General features: G+C 37.8%; 1 protein-coding gene across 4 annotated transcripts in view; it reads left to right on the plus strand.

The window, feature by feature from the left end:
* Window positions 1-23,606, plus strand: part of GAPVD1 (GTPase activating protein and VPS9 domains 1) — a 72,765-nt gene that overhangs the window by 533 nt on the left and 48,626 nt on the right. For all 4 annotated transcript variants that reach the window (XM_043469554.1, XM_043469557.1, XM_043469556.1 and 1 more), the window contains exons 2-3: window positions 20,017-20,234; window positions 21,498-22,341. In XM_043469554.1, coding sequence (XP_043325489.1) covers window positions 20,050-20,234; window positions 21,498-22,341 — 1,029 coding nt within the window. In that variant the 5' untranslated portion in view covers window positions 20,017-20,049. The remainder of the gene's footprint in view (window positions 1-20,016; window positions 20,235-21,497; window positions 22,342-23,606) is intronic.

Here is a 23,606-nt window from a genome sequence, read left to right on the forward strand (position 1 = left end):
AAGCTGGACTCCAGGGCCTGAGGGTGGAGGGGCAGCCCACCTACCAAAAACATACACACCATACTTGGCATCTTTCCACTTCCTGTTGGCGATCTGTAAATAAGAAGCTGTCGGTTGCTTCCATCGCCTTTCCTGCAACTTCGTCTTTCATTGACTGGCAAAATTTAAACGGGTGCTGGCTAAGCAAAGCAGAGAGATAAACAGGTAGTTCTGTCTGTAAATCTGCGTAAAAACAGGGAGGCGTGGTGGTCCGTTCAGATGAGAGGTAAGTCAAAGGAGAAATCAGTGTTTTTATTTTAAAATTTGTGCTAAAAATCAGTTTCAGCGAGGCTTTAAATTAGAAAGGATTTTAAACCTGGGATTCAGCAGTTGGTGGATAGAATTCAGGAGCTCCTTGAACTAGAATGAGGACAAAACACGTCTTTATTATCTGATAACTGTATTGTCATTTCCTTCGCTTATGAATATAAGCAACAAACCACAGTAGAATTAGCGACACCTGTGACTTTGTCACCGATATAAACGATAGGTATTTTTGTCTCATGTTTACAGTTGTTGCAGCTATCTCAAAATGTCATTAATGGTATACTCCGGTAAAACATTTTTAAAGTATCATTTATGCTTATAATTTCTTTGGATTATGGTATTATCAGACTCACTGTTAGACCTTGTTATTTACTTTGATTATAAAGGTGCACATATATTACAATATCAGGGTTTTTTTTCATTCTTTTGCTAATAGTTCATTATAATTAGTTTCTTTCATATTGGCATATAGTTAATTATTCATTTAAAAGCAATCTGAGAAGGGGGTCCATAGGCTTCACCAGACTACCAAAGAGACCCATGGCTCAAAAAGACTAAGAATTTCTGAAGCAGAAATAAGTTTTGGGGATCTATAAGTTGGCTTGCAAGAATATTTGGATCATTAGATAAGAAAAAAGTCAAAGCAGATAGGACAATAGTGTAGATGAAAGATGGAATTTTTGTAATCAGGGCAATAAAAAATCGGACTGTAGTCAGAGTAATAGTTTTGGAAAAATAGAATGGACCGCAGATATTTCACTCAAGGTCATAAGGAATCAGCAAAATAATCTGAGGAAGAAAGGGAAGTGAGTACTTTGGCCCTTAGATTTTTGTATGAAGGTACCTCCAGCTTCTAAGTGATAAAGGAATTGAGCCCGCCAAACTCTTGTGTAAGTCTGTGAAAGAAAATTTTAGTGTGTGCTGTTTTTCTTTAAGTCAGGTAGGTAGTATGACTTTTAAAGGGGGGGAGAGGATATTCTAATTGTTCTATCTTTTTTTGGATGGGGGCGGGGTGGTGGGCCACACTGTGAGGATTGTGGGATCTTAGCTCTGTGACAGGGATCAAACCCGGACCCTGGCAGTGGGAGCACTGACTGCCAGGGAATTCCCCAGTCTAATTTTTCTATCATGAAGTGAAAAACTGCAGGATCTCTCTTCAAGTTTGTTTTCCTGTTGCTGTTCTTTTCATACATGACAGAAAGTAAATGTACAGCTTAGAGTTGAAGAGTTTTACCAAAGTCTTTTTCTTGAAATTTCATTTTAAATTCTTGTAGTTCAGCTTCTTTTTGGCATCAGACTTCTCACCGACAAATTACTCTTAACATTTTTTTCAGAATATGTGTAACTGGAAGTTTGCGCTTGTTTGTAAAGCACCTGTCAGCATCTTGTGTGAGATATTTTTCCCTCTAAAATAATAGCTATAATGAAAAACCAGTGCAGCAGACTTTTTCTAGAAAGGATTAGGGGAGGGTGTGGAAAGCTGAAGAAGAGTCTTTTGTGAAATAGATGTTGGTGCTGAAATAGTTTGTGTTGACTTAAACACACTGTATTACAAATGACTACCTTGGGGAGGTCTTGCCAGATATTTTCTGTGTCCTTACACTGCCTCTTTCATCATTCTTTCTCCCCTGCTCCTTTTATTTATAGTATGTACCTATCTGGGATCATATTATTTGTATATTTGTATATATTTAGACCTAAAAGATCAAGAGAATTTAGATTGGAGCTACCACTACTAAATGGGAGAGGCGAGATTGGGGAATGCTGTGTGGATATGCCGTTTGAACTGGACATTCAGTCATAGATGTGATTAGCTACAGGGCTACTGGAGAAGGCTTCGGTTACAGGGAACAACTTGAACAAAGACAAGGACAGAGGAGTTTGTAAATCAAATAATCATCTAAGTCAACAGCTCGACCTCCCTCCCATCCATCCATTCATCCATCCAGTGCGCTAGGTCTGTAAAAGGAAAAATGGAATAAAAGATCATGTATAAAGGCAGTTTGGGATGAACAAAGGCTGAGAAATCTAGGTTCCCCATGAGAGTATGTGACCATTTGCCTCCAGATGGATCTCTCCCTCCTAGAGCCCATTCACAGTGACATTGCTCACAGGGAACCTGAAGTCTCTTTGCTGAAGAACCAGAGAGGCAGCCTGGGGAAATGAAGAGTGTGGGGTGTGGAGTCAAGCAGATCTAGTCTTGAATTCCTTGTCTGCTGAATAAGAGCTGGATGATTAGGCAGTAAGTTATTTGACTTCTCTAAAGCTATTTCCTCATCTGTATAATGGAGGTGATAAATAGTTGTCATATAGGATTAACCCGAGAAGTAACTTCAGGAACATGGTTTTCACTCAGTAATTGCTAGTTATCTTTTGGCATTCCAGCTTGCAACGTGCTTTCACCCTTTCCACCTTCTTGCCTCGTCCCTGACTTTAAAACAACCACTGCTCTTCTGGTGCCTTCTTGGGCACTCTCAAGTGTTGTCACTTCCCACTTCACCCAGGCGGCTCTGCTGCGAGTTTGTGAGCAATTTTCCAGTGGTGACACTTAGCACCATACAAGGCCATGCTGCCTGGGCATTCTGGAAATGGCAACAATATGTATTAACTTTTGTTGGGTGCACCTAACAATGCAAAATTTGTCACTCTTTAAATGTAATGTGCTTCAGTTTAAATTAGCTTATTTGGAAAAATTACCCCTGATACTTGCAGGAAATTGTAGCAGGAAAGTAGATACATTCCCAATTGTAAGATGTTTCACTTTTATTTATTATTATTATTTTTTAGTAGTGAGTGTATTGGGGAGTTGGTTACACATTACCGTTCTCCAGGATAAAGTATGATTTTTTTGAGGGGTTAAAAGTCTCATATATTAAAAAAAAAAAAGTCTGATATAAGTGGGATCCTTGGGCTGGGTTGGGGGCATGGGAGGGAGGTTCAAGAGGGAAGGGATATATGTATACTTAGGGCAGAGTTACAGTGTTGTATAGCAGAAACCAGCATGACATTATAAAGCAATTATCCTCCAGTTAAAAATAAATTAAAAAATAAATAAATTAAAAAAAATAAGTGGAATCCTTTTTACTTGCTTAGGAAAGACCAAAAATAATTGAAAAACAATTTCTTCTCAAGTGATTAATTAAAATTTCCCCATCAGCTTTATGTTTATTCACCACACACATTTCCTGCTCTGTAGTTAATTTTTTCTTAGGTAAGAAGGATTTTAGCTGTGTTTTTTTTTACATTTGAACTGCCTAGAACACAAATTCTGTATGTTTGCATAGGATTATTTGTGGCTTTAACTCTTAAATCCTAATAAAGATATTTTCATTTGTAAAGGAACAATTTCTGTATTGTGTACAGAAAAAGCTTTTCACACAAATTTTTTGACTTGTGGTTTGTAAAATTATAGACAAAATTTCCTTCTTTGTGTTTACCTCTATTTTCTTATTTTTTGGATTTATGTTTCAGTATATATTATGATTTTGTAAAGACATTTTCAAAAGGGAAGTTCTTCATTGTTTCTAAGCTGAAACCCAGTTTTGAACTCTGCAATTCAGAGGTCAAAAGAAGTGATGAATATCTGTTGATACTTCAAGTTCTCATATTTAATAAATAAATGGTTGAGCAAATGTTTAAGAAAATACAGACTTCCTAAGGGTCTTTATAATGTCTTTTTTCTTAAGTTTGAAGATAAACTAGATACTTGTTGAGTATTTATACCCAAAAGGAAAATATAACTTTAACGCTAACGGTGTAATTAAATTGTACATATTAAGCCAATATTATCTTTGTATTCACCTTTTTTGTAAGCCATTTAAAAAAGATAAGACTACATAAAAAAGAATGAAATATTGCCATTTGCAGTAACTTGAGTGGACCTAGAAAATATTGTACTTAGTAAGTCAGAGAAAGACAAGTATATGATATCACTTATATGTGGAATCTAAAAATAATGCAAATGACTTTCTATTCAGCACAAAGACAGACTCACAGAGATAGAAAATAAACCTATGGTTATCAGAGGGGAAAGGGGGTAGGGATTGGTGGGATAAATTAGGAGTATGGGATTGACAGATACAGACTACTATACATAAAATAGATATCAACAAGGATTTACTGTATAGCACAGGGAATTATAACCAGTGTCTTATAATAACCTATAATGGAAAATAATCTTAAAATAGATATCAATATATAGATAGATATCTATATGTATCTGTCTTCTTGTGTGTGTACTCAATTGTGTCTGACTCTTCATAACCCCAAGGACTGTAGCCCACCAGGCTCCTCTTGCCCATGGAATTTTCCAGGCGAAAATACTGGATCAGATTGCCATTTCCTACTCCAGGGGATGTTCCCCACCCAGGGATCAAACCCTCGTCTCTTGGGTCTCCTGCATTGGCAGGTGGATTCTTTGCCAATAAATAAAAGATATACATATCTGAGTCGCTTTTCTGTATACTTGACACTAACACAATATTGTAGTCAACTGTACTTCAATAAAAAGATGCTAAACAATACAAGGCTCTAAGCAGACTGTAACTGTAACTGTATAAACAGGCAAGATGTCTGCTCATTAATTTAAGATGTCTGTCTGAAAGGGTGCCTGCTTGGTCTTGCTCCCATGTAATGCCGGTCCACCCACGCTGGAAACTAGTCGTCAAACATGTTCAGTTCTATTTTTTTCTCTTCCTGATTTATATTTTCAGTTTATTTTCTCTGAATCTTTGAAAAGATTAATATTGGGAAATTTAAAAGACAGAATGTTTAATCAAGGGATGTTAGCCTATTCCCTTTTTTTCAGGATCAGAATCAAATTATCTTCTCAAGCAATTGAAATTTTATCTAAGTACATCTATTTTAAAAGTTTTTAGGAGTTAGGCTAAAGTCATCTATTTTCAGCCCACTCTGAACTGTCTCTTTTCACTTTCTAATGGAGAACTCTGACCCATGTCTTAATTTTACTTCCACTGTTTATAAATCCTGACTACCTGACAAAAATACATTAGGTCTGAAAGTCATAGCACTTATGGCAGAATTACAAAATGTTTACAGATATGGATTTCTGTGTCCAAAAGGCTTAGGGAAGACTAGACTAATTCTTTTTACAGAATTTATTTTACCTTTACCTTCTTTAGAACTCAAGGAATCTAACTTTAATTTCTCTAAAACAAAGTGCTTTTTAGTACCGAATTGTTTAAGGGCCTGGTGGGCCAGCTTGGATTCTGATGGAAAGTGACTTATTAAGTAAAAGCTTCCCTCTGAGTTTCTGTTTGTTGCTCTTCCACTGCTAAATCTGCCTCTTTGCAGCCCCATGGACTGCAACAGGCCAGGCTCCTTTGTCCTCCACCATCTCCTAGAGTTTGCTCAAATTCATGTAAAGTTGTTATTCCATCATTGCAAAACATCATGATAGCAGTAATGACAATAATAGCTAACATTTATTGACTTCTTTTTTTGTAGGCATTACGTAAACTAAAGTTGAAAATTCAAAAAAAAAAAAATTCCATAATTCTATGGAGGCATCTTAATGGTTGATTTATTTTTGAAAAGCCATTTGACTAAAGAGATTTATTTTTTTGTGTGGTCCAGAATGTTCCTTTTAGGTAGAACACAGTGATAATAATGCTGTTTGAAGTTTGATAGTGTTTGTAATTTTATGAAGTACCGTTTTGGTAAATGTGATGACATAGACATGTCAGGCTGCTGTTTACATGCTTTCCTTAAATTTGAGGGTGTCCTCTTGGATCTTGAAACAGGCTTTACCAGTATTACAGCTCAGCAAAAATGCAGCTGAAGTTCAAAGTTCTCTCTCTGCTCTTCTATCTGGTAGTTTTGTGCACCCACTGTATTTAGGGAAGAAACTGAGTTTATGCTGGGGACGAAAGCTTCCTCAAAGCATGTGGGTGGTAAAATCTCTCTCAAAGGTTTGTAGGGTGTTCTAAGGGTTTTAGGATTTTTTTCACTAGTTTATCTTGATCTCCAGATTTCTATATGTCTTAGTGAGTTGTCATTAGAGATTGTTGAATAGGAGGAAATTAGATTTGGTGGTATATAACTTTGGACTAATAAAATTAATAAAGGCTTACATAACATGAAAGTTCCTGATATGTTTCTAGATCAGGTGGATATTTTTGTGTTACTTACTGCCTTTGGAGGAAAAGGGAATATAATTTTAATACCATTGCAGTTCTGCTTATTAGTGTATAGTGTCTTATTGTTCAGCTGTACCTAGAAAGTAAGTACTGTGTCCTTTTTGTTGGACTTGAAAATTTCACAGTTTTAATTATTCACAGAATTTGTCTGGTCCTGAGTGTTTAAGTACTAGCAGATCTTTAAGCAGGGGAGCTTTTAGTGCCAAGTTTTTATTATGTTTTCCTTTTAAAATTTTTTTAAATTACTAAAGTAAGAAATATTCTTTGTTGAAAAAAGCAAAACTAAAAACAATGCAAAAATGAACATTTTTTTCCCTACCTGTATGTGCACATGCTATATGATTTGGAATTTTTTTCCCCCCAGAATCATAGTTAACACTTGTTCTTGTTTAGTGCTTTATAACCCATTAAACCCTCACAGCCTTATGAACATACCCATCAAAGTTTCAATTTTACATCCATTTGTAGATGAAGAAACTGAGGCAAGGAAAAGTAATTAGCCAAAGGCTGCATAACTAGTGAGCAGCAAAACCGAGATTTGATTGAGCTCAAGAAGTCTTGCTCTGGGATTTGTGTTTTAACCTTGGACTGCTTCTGGGATCTTACCATGCATATCATTCTGCAGTTTGCTTTTTTCACTTAGTGGTACCTGATAGGCATCTTTCCATGTACCTGTATCTCCTTCTTACTAATGATGTGGTAGTCCATGGAAAGCCGCTTCCCTGGTGGCTCAGTGGTAAAGAATCCGCCTGACAGTGCAGGAGAAGAGACACACATTCAATGCCTGGTGCAGGAAGGTCCCATGGAGAAGGAAATGGCAACCCACTCCAGTATTCTTGCCTGGGAAATCCTGTGAACGGAGGAGCCTGGCAGGCTACAGTTGATTGGGGTCACAAAAGAACATGACTTAGCAGCTAAACAAGGCCATGGAAGGCATTACCATAATTTACTTAATGTCTTTCATGCTTTATCTTGTTTAACTGTCCTATTAGTAATGATTTCAAGATTTTAAAAAGCCAAGATTTTTAAGTGAAAATAGTGAGTCTAGATTAGTATTTACTAAGTAATGCATATTACCTGTCCAGGTGTTTTAGTCTGTCAGTTGTGTGGTCTGATAAAACCTGAGCTTAATGCACAAGCTGTTTGTTATGCGTTGAATTTCATTATTTTCTTGGTTTTTCTTTTTTAGCTCTGGAAAATTAATTAATGGATCAGGGGTAAAATTGACCTTTGGATTTTATTTATTTATTTTTGGTAGGGTGTGGAGTTTTGGTGTCATAACAGGAAGTGCTATACTCTTAATTTGAATTTTGGGTACTAGTGACTTTGAATTAGGTACTTACATCTTCAGAGCTGTGTGTCTTTCAGTTCCTTGTACTTGTGCCAGGAATAGTTGGTACCAAGTCTATTTTTTTAAACAATGTTTTACTTTTGTTTCAAAAATGCCAACCAAAGATATTAGAAAGTATCAGTTGTTTTCATATTTTCCCCTCATGATATACATTTCTTAATTGTGAAGAAATGTCCTTTTTTTGGTACCTTAATAATTATTTCGGACATACTCATTGGGAAATTAGTAGGTGTCTCCAACTTAAATTTTGTTGCTGTTCTCTAATCATTTTGGAACTGAGTTAGCAGCAGCTTGGCTGATTGCTAACTGGAGCATTGCTCTTCATCATTCAGTCGCTTGTTGATTAATTATTTATAAATTTATACATTGATTCAGTACCTGCTAAATACCAGTTCTTCTGCCAAGTAATGGAGATACCAAGATGACTGTGTCCCTGTTTCAGGGCACTTGAAGTTTTGTTGCGAAAACAACATTCTATTGCAAATAGTCTGGGAGAAAATATCTGACTCAAGAGACTGGTACAGGCTTCTCAGCTTGGGCTGGGCCCTGCCGTGTAAGTGGGGCTTAACTGACCACTAAAAGGAGTAGGCAGAGGATTCTGAATAGAGGGCATGCAGAAATCCAGTCTCTGACAACAACTCAAAACTGTCATTAGGATTCATGTATCCCTGTGAGAATGCGGGTCCCTCAAGCAGACCTTAACCTGTCCTGTTCATCAGTGCCTAGCACTTCATAGGTGTTTAGTAAACATTTGTTGAATGGGTGAGTGAAGCAAGTATGTTAAATAAAGCCTTACTGTGCTTGTCTGTCCATTTTTTGGAAAGAGCTGAGCTCATTATTTTTAATACCTGATGATTTTTAGAGTATGTAATTTAAAGAAACACAAAATGAGTAAGAAACTATTCCTGCATCGAAAGAGGTAAGTCTTGCAAGGGGAAACACATGTAGACAAATGATTGTAATTCAGCATGATTATATTTATATAAAAAGTTGCAGCGGACACCCATCTCTGGTATGGGTTGGTTATGTCCTTGAAAAGTGGTAGCTAATTAAAATCCTCAAATTAAAATACAGCTAATGTTGTAGTAGGTCATTAAAAAATGATGGTCATTTTTTTGCCTTGTCATATTAGTATAAATATTACATGAATACTATGATGAAATGCATGTATATAATGAACAAAAAAGTAACTGACAGTTCTGTCAAGGTATAGGCATTAGTATATAACAATGTTTACTATGCTTGATCCTTGAGTAACATCAAAATTTTTCCTGAATCTGCACACTGCTTTACTGTTGTTTATTTAAAATGTCTTTTTGGGGACCCCTTAAAAATATTTTTAAAGAAGCTTTATGTTATTACCATAATGAGAGGCTGCTATCTCTTGCCCTAAATAGAAACCAAGTTAAATATTATAAAAACACAGCAGTGTTATAAAACTTAGCTTGCTGCTGTTTGCAGAAGGTGCTGACTTTGAGACCTGCTGTCCTTTAATTGAAAGGAGAGATTAGCAGGTGTTGGGCTTCCCTGGTAGCTCAGCTGGTAAAGAATCTGCCTGCAATGCAGGAGACCTGGGTTCGATCCCTGGTTGTGAAGATCCCCTGGAGGAGGGCATGGCAACCCACTCCAGTATTCTTGCCTGGAGAATCCCCGTGGACAGAGGAGTCTGACAGGCTACAGTCCACGGGGTCACAAAGAGTCGGACGCCACTGAGCGACTAAGCACAGCCCAGCAAGTGTTAGGGAAATGTTGAAGACAGACTGGTGCCTCGCTTAGATTTTCCCCATGGTGTGAATAGGAGAACTGAAAGAGACTTTAAAATGGAGTGACTTTCCCACTCAGTGTCATCAGGGAGGAAGGACGTACCCTATTTGTTGTCAGAGGCAGTTCCCCCAGCACTTAGCAGTGGGAAGAGATTTGGGGGCTGGGCCTCAAAGGAGAAATTTGAGTTCACTTAAAGATAAGGAGGATATAGGCTTCATGTGTGCGCATGCATGCGTGTGTGCTTGGGGATGCTCACTTCTGTCCGACTCTTTGCAACGCCGTGGACTATAGCCTGCCAGGGTCATCTGTCCATGGGATTGTTTCTGGCAAGAAAACTGGAGCAGGTTACCATTTCCTCTGTCAGGGGATCTTCCCGACTCAAGGGGTTGAACCCATGTCTCCTGTGTCTCCTGCAGTAGGGAGGAGAGTCCCGGGATGAGACTACTCAGATGATGAGACTCTTCATAGTCTGAAGGGTTGACTGGAGGAAGATGATAATCTTGAATTTTCCTAAACTTTCCCAATGAAGGGCCATTTTGATTTTCTGTTCTCCCACATGGAAGAAGGCAGAGGATACACTCAGAGCATAGATCACTTTGACAATGTTGATTACCCTCTGAGGTCACCTGCCCACAGGAAATCCCAGTTAGCTTCTAGAGAAAGAGAGCGAGGTGACCAAGATGTTTTGGTGCCAGTTAGGGAAGAATTGATGGTCTTGAACTGTGGTGTTGGAGAAGACCCTTGAGAGTCCCTTGGGCTGCAAGGAGATCCAACCAGTCCATCCTAAAGGAAATCAATCCTGAATATTCATTGGAAGGACTGATGATGAAGCTGAAACTCTCCAATACTTTGGCCACCTGATGTGAAGAACTGACTCATTTGTAAAGACCCTGATGCTGGGCAAGATTGAAGGTGGTAGGAGAAGGTGACGACAGAGGATGAGATGGCTGGATGGCATCACCAACTCGATAGACATGAGCTTGAGTAAGCTCCGGGAGTTGGGGGAAGCCTGGCGTGCTGCAGTCCATGGAGTCACAAAGAGTTGGACACGATTGAGCAATTGAACTGAACTGAGGGAACTTGGATCTATTTGGAGTGTTAATTACGGGAAGGGGGTGGTACTCATAGTTCCTTGTTTTTCTGTTGAAAAGCTGAATTCTAGAAAGATTACATTAATCAGTAGAGATTATATAGCTAGTTTTGAGCTCGTTGCATTTTAGAGTGCTACACCCAGAACTCTGTTAGTCTTAGAAGATACTTCAGATAGGACCTGCTCTGTGTGTGTGTGTATATGTTTAATTATCAGGGTAATAATCTGGATCAGTCCCTAGTAACTTTTTCTAAACGTTCATATACCATTTCTTTAGTAGGATTTAGGTTGTTTAGTCCTGAAGTCCAACTAAACTTGACTTTGTCAGACAGTTTGAAACTTTTGAAGAAGAGGGGAATTGTCCAGCTACTGACTGACATATTAATAGTTGTTGGAAGAGTTAGGCGAGTAGAAGAAGTGACCTTGATGGTGAATTAAAGCACTCATTTTTGGGAGGCAAATGGCATGGTGGTTAAAATCTGGGTAAGCCAGGTACACCTGGATTCTGATCTTAGCTTTGCCAGTTACTGATTTGACCTTGGGCAGAATATTTAATTTACTCATCAGTAAAAGGTGGGCATGAATACTCTTCAGGGATGTTACACAGATTAAATGAGAATTTCCGTATAAAGTACCTGGTCGGTCCCTAGTAATGACAGTCCTGAAATGCCCAGTGGTTATCATTGTTTTTGTTGTCCTAGGCACGCATACACTTAACTACCACCAGTCAAAACTCTCCTCTTCAAGCTCAACCACTACTACTTATAATGGCTTTTTAAAAATTTTGCTATTAAGTGGAAATTAATATGGAAACTGACTTTCCCTAAACAATTCTGGCTGGGAAATTTATTTGCCTTGCTTCTTTTGACCAGGAATTAGTGCAAAATGTTAATACAGCTGTGGAACTTTTGCATTAGGAGGTTCCTATGTTTTGTTTCTGATCACAGTGAACTGAAAGAAAAAATATTCTTAGTGTGATAGTTTAAACACTGCAGTATGTTACCAGATGTTAATGGGTTCTGGGACGTCAGGTGATGATAAATTACAGTGTTCACATGCAGTTCTCAAATTCGTATATTTTTTCTTACTTAGAGCAGTTGCTAAATTGTATGCTTAGATTTAGAATTATGTTATTTATGCAACAAAAAATTAAAATAGACCTTACTTTTTAGAACGGTTTAATTTACAGAAAAACCTAGATGATAGTACAGGGAGTTGCCATACACCCAGCATCAAGTTCCTGTTGATATGGCACATTTGCTACAGTTAGTGAATTGGTATTGATAATTATTATTAATTAAAGTTCATACTTTATTCACATTTCTTTAGTTTTTACCTGATGTCCTTTTTCTGTTCCAGGATCTCATTCAGGATATGTTACATTTAGCTGTTATTATCTCTGTAATTTTTGATTGGATCATCTTAATTAATCACATTATTTGCTTGCAAAACATGCTTTATTCTCAGAGTTCAAAGCCATACCTATGTGTGGCATATTATGTTACTAAAAACACTCTTTGATTGAAGATAGTTGGCCTTTAATTTCACTTTTAATCAGCCTTTATGAGTGTAGGTTTCATCATGTTAGCAAGTAATCTGTCTTACCTCTTTAATTATGTCTGATATTTCACACTTTCGTGGAAAGGTTCATTTTGGTTGCTTCTGTCATTTGAAGGACATGGAGTATGTCTCATTGTGTCCTAGTGAAGTGATAAAAATTACTCTACCTCTTTTTTGTGGGGGAACTAAGATCCCACGCTGTGCCACATGGCTTGTGGGATTTTACCTCATTGACCAGGGATTGAACCTAGGCCCTTGGCAGTGAAAGTGCAGAGTCCTAACCACTGGATCACCAGGAAATTCCCTACCCTACCTCATAATTGATAAGAATAGTGATGTCCTACATCACAGATTATTTATACTTCACAATCTTCTCATGTGAAGTATACTATTTAGCATATGAAGTAGGTAAGAGGTAAGAGCATTATCCCAGTGTTGAAGATGGGGAAGCAGAAACTTAGGTGAAATCACTAGCCACAGATCACGTTGCCAGTAGAAGTCAGAGTCCAGTCTTAAATCCTTCAGATCTTCTTACTGTAGTTTTTTGTTTGTTTTTTTTTGGTGTCCTTTCCATTGTCTTGTATGAAATAGTTTCTATAAAAAATGATAAAGTAGTGAGTGTTTTTCTTACTGACTTACAGAGTTGATCTTGAGTTTATTAAATTCCTGAAGCCTGGCGTGCTGCAGTCCATGGGATCTCAAAGAGCTGAACACAACTTAGCGACTGAACAGCAATAGAGATGATTAGATTAAACTCTCACTGTTACTAACTCTTACTGTTACTAAGTTTAAAACTCTTAACCTGCATATCATTAACTTGGGATGCTTTTTATTAGAAATTTTCATCAGTGAAATCATGAGACATGATTCTCATTCCATAAAACATTTGAAATGATTTCTCCCTACTTTTGAGTCCTTGAGTCACAGGAGTTTGTTCAGGCATAGTTGCTGACATGTGTAATACGTGTTTCCTCCTTGGAACTTTGAATGCATTTTCTGATTCATGTATTTCACTTTATCTGGTTATGCTTCCACTCCACGCTCTGTGTTAGAGTAGGTATGCTTGCTTATCAGGAGTTGACAGGCTTTTTCTGTAAAAGGCCAGATAGTGAACGTTTTAGGCTTTGTGGGCATATGGACTCTGGTGGACTCTGGCAACTATTTAGCTCTGCTGTGTAGCCTGAGAACAGCCATAGATAATATATAAACAAACGGGCATGGCTGTGTTCTGGTGAAACTTTATTTGTACAAGTAGGCAGCTGGTTGAATTTGACCCGCAGGGTGTGGTTTGGCAGCCTCTCCTCTACACAGTTGTAGGAATGATACAAAAACCCAGTGTGCTTGCTTCACTTCTTCCAACTAAAATCTCCCTCTGGGCTGTCAGTGATGAGTCTTCCTAACATGAGTTGAAAAGGTTAAAATCTGACTTAACACACATAGGTATAATTGATTTTATTTTTGTAGAAAATGTAGTTAAGTGGAACTGAGATTAATATAGATTTTCAAAGTCCAATTATTGACCCCTCCAAAAAGAAATTATCTAACTTTGAAAATGCTTGCAGCTTTCAGGGAAAAAATTCAGATATATAAAAAATTATATATCACTGTGAGATATACCTAAAGTTAATTTAAAAATTCTTTGATTTTTACTTACATTATTGTTCTCAGAGCAACTTGTGATAATGCAGTTAGCAAAACTGTGAGAACTTGTGTTTGGCTGTGGTATTGGGGGCTGGGCATACATAGGTCTAAGAGATAATTCTCATCCATAGAGGGGACCCTTCATTCTTGCTGGAAGGACAATAGACATTAAACATGAAATTAAAAAATAACAGTTCCAAAAAATAATAATAATAACAGTTCCAATTTAATGGTATGGATAAGCACTGCTTTAGGAGTTCAGAGTTGGAATTTATCACTGGGGCAAACTGTATGGCTGGGAAGGAAGGTTTCACTGAGCTAGGCCTTGAAGGTTTAAAGGAACAAATAGGATGAAGGTGAATTGAAAATAAAAATGAAGAGGCATAAGAGGGTTTGTATAGAGAAATAATGTGAGATTAGGACTGGAGGGGAGGGTTAAAGGAAAACTGGCCCTTAAACATTAGGTTAACAAGTTTGGAAATTATCCTCTAAGAAGTAAGGAATAAATGTTAATTTGGAACGTGTAGTATTTTTAATGTTTTCAGTACAATGTGCTTATTGTAGTTAACATTTGTTGATTGTTTTCGTAGTATTTACCTCTCCTCTTTTCCTGTCCATCAGAGATTACATACCTGTTTTTCCTATGTTATTTCTTCCTCTGCTTATGAGGTTTCTAACATTATGTTACTGAAATGCCTCTTTTTCATTCATATATTCATTCAGCAGATGTGTACAGATGTGCATGATGTGATGGATTCTATTCTAGCCAGTGTGAACAGAACTGGAAACAAATTAGGCATAAATCCCTCCTCTTAGGGAGTGTATATTTTCTTGGGGATATGGTAAATACATAAGAGAGATAAGTGAAATGTATCGTAACCAGTGCTAACAAGTCAATCCTAAGGGAAATCAGTCATGAATATTCATTGGAAGGACTGATGCTGAAGCTGAAGCTCCAATACTTTGGCCACTTGATGCAAAGAACTGTCTCATTTGAAAAGACCCTGATGCTGGGAAAGATTGAAGGCAGGAGGGGTAGGGGACAACAGAGGTTGAGATGGTTGGATGGCATCACCTATTGAATAGACATGAGTTTGAGCAAGCTCCAGGAGTTGCTGATGGACAGGGAAGCCTGGTGTGCTGCAGTCCATGGGGTTCGCAAACAGTTGGACATGACTGAGTGACTGAACTGAACAGGAAAAATGAAAGCAGGGAGACGTAAGATGAGCATGTGACAGAGTGAGGGTTGGAATTTTAGGCAGGGTGGACAAGAAAGACTTCATTGAAGAAGATGACTCTGAGACCCAAAGGAAGTAAGAGACCTGGGTGGTAAGCAGGTGCGAAGATACTGGGGTGGCAGTATGCCCGGCAGGTTTGAGAATCTGGCTGGAATAGAATGACTGTGGGGGTTGGTAAGAGAGTGATCTAGTGTCGTCTTTGTGTCTCTTGATGAAATTATTAATAGTGTCTGCTTTGATTCCCAGTAGTGTCCTGGTTTGGATGGTAAGTTACATGGTCTGGTAATAGGAGGTGAAGTCAGAGAGCTAAAGGGGGATAGAGACAGACCATGGAGAGCCAAGAAAAAAAGCTTTTGGAGGATTTTGAGCACAATGATGTGATTTGATTTAGGCTTTCCCAGGCTTTCACTTAGGTTCACTGTGGCCACTGTGTTGAGAATAGGCTGAGAGCAAAGGTTGAAGCAGGGAGCCTGTGGAAAATCTCTTCTGATGATTCCGTTTTCGGTGAAGTAGGAGGCAAGGGGCTGAGAATGAGGAGAGGGGAAGAGGTTGGAGGTCTGAGGAGAGAGGATGGTGTAGATTGGTTGCTTGAGGGATTGGGGAGCGGTGGAGGGCTTGGGGGGTAACAGTGCGTGTGCCACGCCTCAGTGAGGGCCCGTGTGGGGTTGTGATCATGAGTTTGAAGTGATACTAGCGTGGTTGTGTGTGCTGGTTTTCTCCCCCACAGGTATAAACTAGGAGTTGGGAGGGCATTAGATTTAACTGGAATTGAGGGTTCGTCAAGTGAGGGGGCAAATTGCGGGCTTCCCAGGCAGCACTAGTGATAACCGGCCCGCCAGTGCAGGTAGATGTACTAGACGTAGGTTCGATCCCTGGGTCGGGAAGATCCCCTGGAGGAGGACAACCCACTCCAGTGTTTTTGCCTGGAGAATCCCATGTACAGAGGAGCCTCACAGGCGACAGTCCATTGGGTCACAAAGAGTCGGACACAACTAAAGCAACTTAGCATGCTTGCACGGAGCAGACTGAGAGCGCATTTGGCCAGTGATCGTAATGATTGACTGGGGGGTTTATGCTAGTTGGGTAAGGAGGGGAGCAGAGACAGGAGGAAGCTGAAGGTTAGTTTAAAAAAAAAAAATACATATATATATATAATAGGCTTAATGGCTTGAAATTCTTGGTGGGGTCAAATGATCATTGGAGTTTGAGAGTTGTAGGGGAAGGAGAGAGACCGTAGTACATGATAGCAGTAAGGGTGGGTAGTAGGTCATATAGTCTGAAGAACTTGAAAGAAAATGCTTAGCAAGTTTACCTAGTGTTCTGGATTTATTTAAAATATGTTCACAAAAATGTCTTTGAAGACATTTGGGGCTATCAAAGGGTTTAGAAGGTGAGTTCTTGTTCAAATATTTGAAGCATTACTTTCACGTGATTTTTTATTTTTAAATATTTATTTATTTGGCCATGGCAGGTCTCAGTTGCAGCCATGTGTTAATTTTTTTTAAGTGAAGGTTTACTTGAAGGTTTTGGCTTCTAAATTGCATGGATTGGTTCATATTTTGCTATGTCGTTGGAAACATTTTATGCATCCTATCTTGAACAGAATTTTGGTTTTAATTGGACTGTGAGCTCCTTGAGATTAGGGGACCTGGCTAGGTTTCAACAATAGTTGATAAGATATTTTGTTAAGTTGTATTAAGGCAGCAAGAAAGGTACAGTTTGAGAATTGCCAAAATATTTTCCTCTATCATTTTATTATGAAAAACTTCTAACATAAAGAAACTGTTGAAGAGTAGTACAGTGATCACCATATACCCACCAACCAGATTCAACAGTGTTTATATTCTGCATTGTTTTACAAATCTTTTAATTTTTTTTTTGACCATGTACAAGTGAGTTCCAGATATCCTGACACTTCACTTCTACATGCCTGAGCATGCATCTCTGAAAAATACAGTGTTCTGCTGTGTAACCACAGGATTTTTCTGAGCCATTCTTGTAGAGATCAGGGAAACAGTAAAATGTACTGGCTCTGTCACCTGTCACCCACTTGGCCTCATGCAAGTTACTTAATATCCCTGAGCCCTAATTCCGTTTGCTGCAAAGTTCCTATCTCAGAGGGATGTTGTGAGGATGAAGTGTGTAAAGTTCTTAGAACCACACCAGGCACAATTTTCAGTTTATAAAGTGTTTTCTCACATAATAATTCTGGTGTACACCACCACAGCCAACCCTTGTCACCGGAGTGGGAAACATCTGCCTCACCATTTCCATGTATCAGCAAGCTAGTATTTTCTGCTTCCAGTATCTGTCACATCTGTCCGATTCTTTCCACTGCCACTGCAATATTTCTTGCCTATCAACAAGTTCGTAGTGTTTCTTTATCTAGTTCCATCCCTGTCTCCTCATGTTTCTCCTTACTGCCAGAGTTTAAGTTCTCAAATATAAATTTAATCATGTTAATCCATTTAAACTCTTTCCCCATCTCCAACAGTCCAGTTTCTTAACACTGGCTTCTGTGTGCAGTCTGTCTCTGTAGCCTTATCTCATTATACATTGAGTCCTCTGCCTCCAGCCTCACTCTTAACACACACAAACACACATGCCCCCAAACTGTAGGAAGTCACATGTAGTTCTCTGAATATCACACACCTCTGTGCTTTTGCTTGATTGGCTCCGTGTATCTGGAAGTCTACCCCTTCCCAAGATCCTTTTTGTCTGGCAAATTCTTATCCCACCCCTGCCTCCCCGCCCAAATGCTTGTCTTTTAAGACCAGACTCTACCTAACTTCTCAGTCACTCCTCTTTTGTCCCCACTCTGCATTGTACACCCCCTTCAGCATGTCACCCATATTTTGGGACAGCCACTAACTTGCACGTCTAACATAACGGGGGTTCTAGTAGATTAGAAAGTCCTTGAGGACTGGGTTTTATCTTTTTTTTTTGTATCCCTAGTACCTAATGTGTTGCTCATGCCAGGCACAAAATAAATGTAGGTATTATGTCCATGTTTTATGGAGAAGAAAGCCTGAGGTTTAGAGAATATGCATTATGTACCCAAGGTAACAGAACTATTAATGAAACATAGAGATCTTTAAGAGCCCATTTCAGTTTTGTGTTCATTAACTATAATACTCATAATTAAAACCATTTGTTCAATGATTCTGTTCTTAGTCTGTGGACTTAGAGCCCCCTAGAGGATGTTAGAATTCCCTCATGGAAGTTTACAAAGTCATATATATTTTCTTTAGACTCAAATAAGATTATATATGTTTGGCACCAGTTTTTTTGAATGTACATGGATGCTTTTGTGACTTAATAGCGAATCATCTTGGTGAAGTAGACATATTTAAAATCTTTGAGAGGAAAGCAGTCTGAGGGTCTTAATACAAGAGACTTGAAATAGTTTGCTAGGTAGTTGATAAAGTACAAGAAAGTGTTTTTTTAAGCAATTAAATTCAGGTTAGATGATAATACCAGAAACTTTCCTAGAAATCAGTAGTTCATTAAAATAAAGGTTAAAAATTTCTGAAATCAAACTTATTTTAAAAATTGTTAAATCTGTTTTGATATTTAAATTTAAAACTGGCTTTAAATATATTCCCATTGATTCTTATAATGTTTAATTCTTGGTATTTTTTTAAGTCTTAGCACAAAAATATTTATTTCATTTTATAAACATATTTTCATTGGATCTATAAACATTTTGAGAGTTCTATGGGCTAGGTTCCTCTTTCCAAATCTGAATTCACTGCAAATTATATTTTATCAATTCCAAATAAATCCATTATGAGTCTGATTGGTTGGGACAACATTTTTTAAAAGATTTTTTAGTATATTTCTTTAAATTTATTTTTATTTGGAGGGGGACAGCTCCCCCCCAACTTTATTGAAGTGTAATTGACATATAGCGTTTTGTAAGTTTAAGTTATATAATAAACAATTTGGTACACATATATTGCAAAAGTTTGCCACAGTGAAGTTAGATAATGCATCCTTTACCTCATGTAATTACTATTTTCTTGTTATTATGATGATATCATTTAAAGCTTTCTCATAGCAGCTGTTAAGTATACAATCTTAATGTTTAATTCTTTAAAAAATTTTTTATTCAGGTATAGATTCAACATTGATTTAAATATAAATTCAACATAGGCAGGTATAAATTCAACATTGATTTACAGTGTTGTGAAGTAACTCAGATGTAAGTATACTTTCCCACTATGGTTTATCACGGGACGTTGAATATAGTTCCCCGTTCTGTACAGCAGGACCTTGTTTATTCATCCTGTGTGTAATAGTTTGCATCTGCTGATCCCAAACTCCCAGTCCTTCCCTTCCCCACCGCTAATGTTTAATTCTTAATGAGAAGCATTTTTCTAACTTAGTGACTGCTGTCTGGACACAACATTGTATTCTGCTATCTGGGCCACAAATGCTTTATTGCTGATATAAAACATTTGTGGTCTGGCAGGCATTCCAGCTTTAAGGGTATAGCTTAAATAATAATGCTCTAAAATATGTGTGCTATTTTTATCCGTTTGTTTAGCTACTAGATGAACAAGAATTGTGTGATTTCATTCATTCCTGTGGCAAATACTTCTTTACCTCCTGGCGTGAGCCAAGCCCTCTCCTTAGCCCCGAAATTACAGCTGTAAGTCAAAAGCAGACAAGCCTTGTTCTTGGCAGTCCTTGCCTTTCAGTGGGGAAGCCCCACTCTAAGCATCTTGAACATGCATGTAATATAATGCTGAGTAGGGGCAAATGCTTAATAAAAGGTCAGAAGAGGGAATAAGAAGTGATTTGCTCTGTTTTAGAATGAGTTGTTTCAGAAGACCTTTCTCAATAGACATTTGAGCAGAGAGACCCGAAAATAAAAATATTTTTTTTTTTTTTTTTTACTCTTAGTGATCAGCCTTTGTACCTTCTCCACATTTGAAGATGGTGAAGCTAGATATTCATACTCTGGCCCATCACCTCAAGCAGGAACGCTTATATGTGAACTCTGAGAAACAGCTCATTCAGAGGCTTAATGCAGATGTACTTAAGACAGCCGAAAAGTTGTATCGTACAGCATGGATTGCTAAGCAACAGAGAATTAATTTGGATCGGCTTATCATCACCAGGTAAAGAAAAGGTTTTGAGTTCAGAAATTTTATAAACCGCTATAATTCTGCTTATGGAAGTTACATAACTGCTAACTGCAAATAAACAAATATATTTCTAACAAAGTGCATTGTTCAAGATAACTTAAATCAGCATCCCAATGGTGAGTCTTTGCTTATTTTGTTTATTAATTAACATATTGATCTAAGCACCGTTGTAGAGAATTACAACTTCAGTATTAATATTTTGTACCACACCGTTTGATTTTGTATATTGGCATTAAATAACATTTTATTATAGAGAGTAAGTTATCTTGTTTCCTACTTCTCTCCTAATATTATTTAAAAAATACATTTTCATGTTTTGCTATTGTATATCTACTTTGCAGTCTTAGAAACCTCATTTTTCACTGTGTTAATACTTCCTTATTCTACTGTTCCAAGAAGCAATTTTTTTTTTTTTTTGGCTGCACCACAGGGCATGTGGGATCTTAGTTCCCCAGCCAGGGATTGCACTCATGCCCCCTGCAGTGGAAGTGTGGGTTCTTAACCACTGGACCACCAGGGAAGTCCCTCAAGAAGCAGTTTTTAAGTTTAGAAATAGTGATGCTGTGGTATACTGTCTAGAAAAGAAGACAGACATAGGAGAGTACATACTGTATGACTCCATAAATAGGAAATTCAAAAAGATGCAGGACTAATCTTCAGTCCTAAAGGAAATCAACCCTGAATATTCATTGGAAGGACTGATTCTGAAGCTGAAGCTCTAATACTTTGGCCACCTGATGCAAAGAGCTGATTCATTGGAAAAGACCCCGGTGCTGGGAAAGATAGAAGGCAGGAGGAGAACGGGACGACCGAGGATGAGATGGTTAGATAGCATCACTAACTCAGTGGACGTGAGTTTGAGCAAACTCTGGGAGATGGTGAAGGACAGGGAAGCCTGACATGCTGTAGTCCATGGGGGTCGCAAAGAGTTGGACATGACTGACTAAACAGCAACAATCTTCAATGATAGAAATCAGAATAATGGTTATTTCTCAATATTTTTCATGGAACCTGATTTAATATGAGAAACCTGTCCTCCTTTGTACTTTTTGGTTTTGACTTTCTTTACATATTCAGGTGCTGGTGGTCTGAAAGATTTTAGCAATGCCTAGTGATCTCATTGCTGGGACTGTAACCAACTCACATTTCCATGCTTCAGTATAGTATATGTATTATATTATTATTGTTGTTAATTTTATTATTTTGCTTGTTTGCTCTTTTTTTTTTTTTTTTTAGTGCTGAAGCTTCCCCTGCTGAATGTTGCCAACATGCTAAGATTTTGGAAGACACACAGTTTGTTGATGGGTATAAGCAACTGGGATTTCAGGAGACTGCTTATGGAGAATTCTTGAGTCGACTAAGGGAAAATCCTCGTCTTATTGCCTCCTCCTTGGTTGCTGGAGAGAAACTCAATCAGGAGAACACACAGAGTGTCATTTACACAGTTTTTACCTCTCTCTATGGCAACTGCATTATGCAAGAAGATGAAAGCTACCTCCTTCAGGTGTTGAGATACTTGATTGAATTTGAACTTAAAGAAAGTGACAACCCCAGACGACTTTTGAGGAGAGGAACCTGTGCCTTCAGCATCTTATTTAAGCTTTTCTCTGAAGGACTGTTTTCTGCCAAACTTTTCCTCACAGCTACTTTACATGAGCCAATCATGCAACTGCTTGTTGAAGACGAAGATCACCTGGAGACAGACCCAAACAAGCTGATTGAGAGGTTCTCCCCAGCTCAACAGGAAAAACTCTTTGGAGAGAAAGGCTCAGACAGGTTCAGGCAGAAGGTTCAAGAGATGGTGGATTCCAATGAGGCCAAACTCGTGGCCTTGGTGAACAAATTTATTGGTTATCTCAAACAGAACACTTACTGCTTCCCACATAGTCTGAGGTGGATTGTGTCACAGATGTACAAAACACTCTCCTGTGTAGACAGACTGGAAGTAGGGGAGGTCAGGGCCATGTGCACTGACCTCCTGTTGGCCTGCTTCATTTGTCCTGCAGTTGTCAATCCAGAACAGTATGGAATAATCTCTGATGCTCCCATTAATGAGGTGGCGAGATTTAATCTGATGCAGGTATGCTTTTGCTGGGCATTCTATGTAAGATCAGTTGATTGGGCATTGGGGTGGGAACGGAAAGTATGATGACGTTGTTTGTATATTCTTACCATTCTTTTCCCCCAAAGTGTCCCAGATATTTGCTTCTTAAGTTCTGTGTTGGTTTTTAAATGGAGTCCTCACACACTTTAAATATTTAGATGATTCCATTTTCTAGAACAAACCCACCATCCCTTTCCCATGATTTCACAATCCAGAATGATTAAAAACTAAGAGGGTCTTTTATACTTCCTTTGGTAGCAAAACCTATCCTGAACTAACAAGAGGCTATTTATAGTCCATTTAGTGTTAATGACTATTTGTGTTTTGCTGTGGGAATGTTAATTTATCTGATTATAGGATGCCACCCTAAATACTGGACATGTTACCTGTATATGTAACCAGCCTTTCTAAAATCTCCAGATTTTGAAATCTGAAACTCTTCTGGACCTAAATGTTTTCAAAAGAGGATTTTTGTATCTATGTTAGCACTTTTCTTTCCCCTAGTCATCTGAACTACTGAAATCATGTTTTTATTTCTTAGGGGGTTCTTTTAATTATATGTTATTCCCAAAAATACTGTGAAGAAGATAGATTTTATTTGGAATAGCATTGGATGATTTTTTTTTTTTAATGGTAAGCTTTTTTTTCACAATTAGTTCTGTCATGTTGGGGTGTTTAGAAATTACATAGACATCTCTGAAATAAAATTAGAATTTCTTTGTCATCTCTGAAACACTAAATTTATTCTTACGATAACATCATTATAGTTTTATTTTTGTTATTCCAGTAGAGATAGAATCACATGCTTTCAAAATGAGTAAAAGGGATTGTCCCAGATTTGAAGATGATGCTATATGATAGTAACTTTCAGCAAAATATCTTTAGAGAGTAGATTAACAGTTCACTTTTGGCAGTAAGGATCTGGCTCTGAGAGTTAATACTTTCAAAACGGCTTATATTCTGTAGGAATTATTTGCTTTCAAGTCTAGAAAAAATTTTTTACCTTGAGTACTTTATGAACTATAGAAAAAAGTACTTAATAATAACTTGAGACAGTTTGTCAGCTTTTACAAATTAAAGTTTTTATAGATATGATAAGTATAGTAGCAGAAACAAAGGTCATGTACCTTTATTTCCTATTGTCAATATAATATGCATTAAAGACAAAGCAAAGTTTTCTACTTATTTGTTATAGCTCAATCTAAACGTAATAAAATATAGTGGGCTTCCCTGGTGGCTCA

This window comes from Cervus canadensis, chromosome 5 (assembly GCF_019320065.1).
Source record: "Cervus canadensis isolate Bull #8, Minnesota chromosome 5, ASM1932006v1, whole genome shotgun sequence".
Lineage (NCBI taxonomy): Eukaryota > Metazoa > Chordata > Mammalia > Artiodactyla > Cervidae > Cervus > Cervus canadensis.